The 5,107-nt window shown below is 37.1% G+C and overlaps 1 protein-coding gene across 1 annotated transcript; it reads left to right on the forward strand.

Annotated features, from left to right (window-relative positions):
* Positions 1 to 2,680: 2,680 nt before the first annotated feature.
* LOC143623365 (protein FAF-like, chloroplastic) lies at positions 2,681 to 4,379 on the forward strand. Its single transcript, XM_077094296.1, has one exon. The coding sequence runs from the start codon at positions 2,765 to 2,767 to the stop codon at positions 4,079 to 4,081; it is 1,317 nt and encodes a 438-aa protein (XP_076950411.1). The 5' UTR covers positions 2,681 to 2,764; the 3' UTR covers positions 4,082 to 4,379.
* The last annotated feature ends 728 nt before the right edge of the window (positions 4,380 to 5,107 follow it).

The following is a 5,107-nucleotide window of genomic DNA, read 5'->3' on the forward strand; positions in this document are numbered from 1 at the left end:
GATATTATTAGGGTCTGATCCCTTTCTTGTCTATCTAAGATATTATTAGGGTCTGATCCCTTTTTACTTCTCTATCTCAGATTTTATTAGGGTCTGATCCCTTTCTTCTTTATCTTAGATTTTATTAGGGTCTGATCCCTCTTTCTTCATCTTCGTGCATACTGTCTTTACATACCCATAACATACATACTTTCTTTAATCATTAATACATATTCATATATTGTACATATATTTATCATACACATTCATCTATCATATAACTACCTCCCTTGATAGCACGTGCAATATCCGAATATCGTTCACGTACCGACAAGCTTTCATTCACATTTAAGATATACATACATAACATATAAACCATACAAGGCATACACTTACCAGTTAAGGTAGGTGTATTAACTATCACATCGAGTATGCACACAACCCCGAAAACATAACAAGGAAGTGGGGCTAGAAACTCACCTGAATGCGATTACGTTCACCGTTTATAGTTATTCCTTTCTTGAGCCGTGCACGACTAACTGTATAACAATTACACCTATCAATTAATTATTACTACTCGTATCGTATATCTATCTTTATATAACCCACAACGAACGAGGGTCCGGGGGCAGCGCCCTTGGCAGCGGGGTTCTAGGGGAGGCAGCCCCTAGCGGGGTCCAAGGGGCAGAGCCCCTGGCTGGGTTAAGCTGCCAGGTCAGCTTGGAAAAATTTTATTTCCATTAATTGTCTTAACACATTTTTTTACTAGAATTTTAGATTATTTTTCTAATTCGTTAACTCATTCTTCATAACGAATCAAGTCTGATTCGCTATCTGATTCGTTATCTTATATTTATGAGCGGACATAAATGTAAGCGAACATATATGTTAAGCGAACTTAACTTAAGCGAACTTAACATTCAGCGAACTTAGCATTAAACGAACTTATCATCAGGCGAACTTGCATGAGGCGAACTTATATGTACGCGAACTTAACATCCTGTGAGCTTAGTTTCCGGAGAACTTAGTGTCCGACGAAGTTAAGCTTTTAGCGAACATATCCGTAGACGAACTTATACGGCGAAGTTGGTCAGTAGGCGAACTTGCTTGCAGGCGAAGTTGTACAGCAGCAGTTTCGGGTTTGGTTCTAACCCCATAAACATCTCAATTTTAACGTGAAATACTTTGATATGATGTTAATAATTCCCGTAAACGTTCCCGTGGCCATTTTTGGATAAAACACGACCCGAAAGCGCATAAAGTTTGGACCTTTAAGATTAAAACGTTCAATACTAGGTCTAGGGTTTATTTTAAACGAGTCATAAGCAGCCGTAAGTTCGTTAAGTTCGTTTCTAACATCAAGTTTGCTACTTTAATACTCGTTATACCCGATCTACACAAGGTTCAAGTTTCAAGGCTAACCGTTCATAAAAACGTAAACTTTAAAGATAAAAGACATACCTTTACGTGTTTTAAGTTTACGGTTTAGCTTGGTTATGAACTTTAGGTCTTGTATCTATCTTGTACTACGAGGATCTATCAAAGATCGACGTGTGTTTGGCTCGGATCTCACCTCTCTCTCTCGACCATATATATATATGGTGATATGTGTGTGTTCTTGAGTGTGTAGGCAAATATGAAAAGATAGAATGAGGATTAGGGTTGTGGGGTGATTTAAGGGGGTATTTATATCCCTTAAAGCCCATGGATCTAAGGCCCATTACCCCTTAATCCACTTTAATTAGTCAGAGTCCATGACCCTTTCTTTATTTAATATTAATTAATAATTAACACGTGATAATTTAACGCAACTCTCTTTATTTAATATTAAAATATTTAGAATGTTACATTTTTTGGATATTATTGTACATGGTTGAAATAGGACTTAAGGTTGAAATATCTTGACCTAATGATTTTAAAATTCAAAACCTCTGTGAAAGCAGAACTCTTGCAAGAGTAGTTGCGAAGAAACAGAAGGGTGAACGTACCTTTATGAATGTCGTTTGATGAACGTTGATATTATTGGATTAGGGTAAATGGTGGATAAATTAATAATTTTTTAATCTAAAAATTAAAAGTGATTTTCAAAAAAAGCTTTGATTTGAGGCTTTTGAAAAATATCTCTTTCAAGAGCATTCAAATTGTATCTCTCATTTTTTGTGAGAGAGGTCTTAGAATGCAAAGAGTGTTGTAAGTGAAAAAGAGAGAATAAATAATGATTTTTTTTCATATTTGAAAATATTGTTCATCACCTATACTTTTTGAATATTTTTTTTGAAGTGCTTGTGAGTGAAGATGTGGGGAATGGTAATGATAAAAATGTAAAATTTATTGTGTAATAGAAAGTGAGAAAAAATGTAATGTTTTTTGTTTAATTTTAAATTTAAAAATAGGAGAAGAAAAAACCTACACAAAAGGACTTTTATATGTATTAAACACTATTTTAGCTTATTGACGTTTTAAGAAAACGAATAAATCAATAAGCCAAATCAATTTTCAAACTTAATTCTAGATATACTCTTTACTTTTCTTGAAACATGCTTTTTCACCGAAGAAAGAAATAAACTGTGCAAAAGTTCCAAATAAACCATTATCAATCATGGAATCTAGTCCAGACTGTGAGGCTGCCAAATGTGTCGCATATTTAAATACTTTTATTATTATTGTTATATGACAAAATAATATTAATTAATTAAACAAAATTCTAACAAAAAAATGGGTCCTAGTGAACCAGGTTCTTTCAGCTTTCCCTACAAATACCTCCACTCCCTCACCCTTCATCGTCATGTACTTGTGCACATCTGCCACTAATTCACCTGCAACCTCTCAACAATTCATCAACATCAATCACATGACCCAGATGCAAGGTATTGTCTCAATCCTCCGATCCGACAACCCGGAGAAGACCACTAAGGCAGCATCACTGCGCCGCACCCTGTCGGCGGACATGTCTTCCAAGCGGTGGCTGCCGACATTGAAGAAGATCGCCTCGTCCGAACATATCACGTCTTCTTATGAATCTAATGAAGAAGAAGAAGAATGCCATCAGGTGAACGAAAAAAGCGACGAGCAGATTCCTTCACGGATGGATATCTGGACGGCTATTATGTCACAAAAGAAGCAAGACGAATCTGATAAGATTCCGCCGCCATATGTCCACCCGCTGGTTAAGAAATCCGCCAGCTCGTTGAGCGAGAAGAGTCTCAAGATTTGCACCGAGAGTCTCGGGTCTGAGACTGGCTCAGATGTGTTCTCGTCGCCACCAGCTTCCTCTGAGAAGTCTGGTGACGATGACCAGCAAGAAGAAAAACAAAAAGAAAAAGAGGAATTCAAGGTTGTCAAGCCTGCATGCTTGACAACCAAGAAAACCCAACAGGCTCAGGCCCGGGCTTTCCCACCGTCGCTTCCATCTCTGGCGGCGGCGCATGCTGAAGGACCATCGCTCCACATGCAATCCCGCCGAGTTGCTGGGCGGCTAGTCGTGGAAGCGGTCTCTGTCCCGCAACAGAAATACTTCGAAGCTCAACGGCAAGACGGCCGCTTTCTTCTCACCCTCATCAACGACCCGAAAGAACAGGATCAGGAACAGGAACCAAAACAACAACAAGAACAAAAGCAACCATCTGATCAAGACCATGACAATAATAATATTGTTTCCGATGAAAAAGATGTCGGAATCTTAAAGCCGGTGATCAATGTACACAAATCGTCGGTGACGATAAAGAGAATCTTGGATCGAGATAACGAGAATCCATCATGGTCCCAAAAATTCAACACTGGTAAAATGGCAAAGTTAGAAGGTGTGGAGTACGCAGCACCGATAAAACAGTCACCTCCACCGCGATCCCGAGCCGCAGGGCTTCCACCGCTGCCACCACCACCAACAACCGTCAACTCGTATCAGTACTTCTGGCGAGCTAAACCCACCGTGGCGAGCGTGATCGACCCAATGATCACCCAACAGCAGCCACCTGCTAAAACCAAGGATCTGGTGCTGCTTAGAGGTAATAAAGCCGACTGCTTTCTGCCGTCACTAAAATGTTGCAAAGAGCCAAGAAGGTCACTTCTGATGTGGGAGCCATTCTGCATAGCCACCTCCTGATGATTATTGATCAGACCATCATGCAATTCTCACATTCTCTCTCTACAACTAATGTGTTTTTATTTATATCTATACATGTGCGTCTCTCTGAATAAGCATAATAATATATATGAAAGACTGAGAGATGACATAAAAGTGTAACATAGATTTTCTCGAAAATTATAATTAGTAATTGAAACAAATGTATCAGACATCATGTCGTTGATGATGATGTTTAAGGAATAAGTCAGCACCCGGGTTGACATTGTCTCTATTTTCATCATAATTTAGTTGGCTTTTGAGTAGCCAATGAAGTTAATTTCCGGTTTAAGTTTCTTTTGACAATAATAAATTTGTTGCTGGTTTAGATACAATACAATAATCTCTTATCTTGCACTACGTATGCAACACCTTTAACCCTTGATTTCAAAAAACACGTTGTGGCAAATTTACAAATTATTTCAATTCGTTTTTATCATAATTATCCGTTACGCCAATTCAACCATCGTCACCAGCGCCGTTTGCAGACACCATTTCAATTGAATTGAAATTTGGGAATTGTTTTCAACTGATAAAAGTTTAAATATGTTTCATATTTGTTCATATAATAGAATCGATGATCAAATTGATGGCCGATTGATGATTTTTTATGATTACGAGATTATATGAAGTGATTTTAGTGTTCAATTTCAAGTCTGAGCTTCTGAACGTTTAAAGGTTTGTTCAAATGTTTTAAAGTTTTTTTTTAATCTGGGTGTTTAACTTTTTGAACTGAACTTTCTTAAATTTTTGTACTGGATTTCTTAGTTTTTTTATTAGCTTTAAGGTTTGTTCGAAACTTCTTAGATTTTTATTCTCAACATTTAAATGTTTGTTGAAGTATTTTTAAAGTTTTTTGTTTATGTAATGTGTTACATAGGGGTGTTTAAAATTTGTTTCGAATTCGAAACATTCAAAATTCAACTCTATTCGAATTCGAATATGAAGATTCGAATTCAATTTTAAAATATTCGAATTCGAGTATAGTAATCGAATACGAATTCATGA

This window comes from Bidens hawaiensis, unplaced genomic scaffold (genome assembly GCF_021521415.1).
Source record: "Bidens hawaiensis isolate Kalapana, Puna unplaced genomic scaffold, B.hawaiensis_p1.1 tig00003393_1, whole genome shotgun sequence".
In the NCBI taxonomy this organism is placed as follows: domain Eukaryota; kingdom Viridiplantae; phylum Streptophyta; class Magnoliopsida; order Asterales; family Asteraceae; genus Bidens; species Bidens hawaiensis.

Bases quoted from the DNA above. Each gene is read 5' to 3' on its own strand.
- LOC143623365 (XM_077094296.1), top strand. From the start codon at position 2,765: ATGTACTTGTGCACATCTGCCACTAATTCACCTGCAACCTCTCAACAA.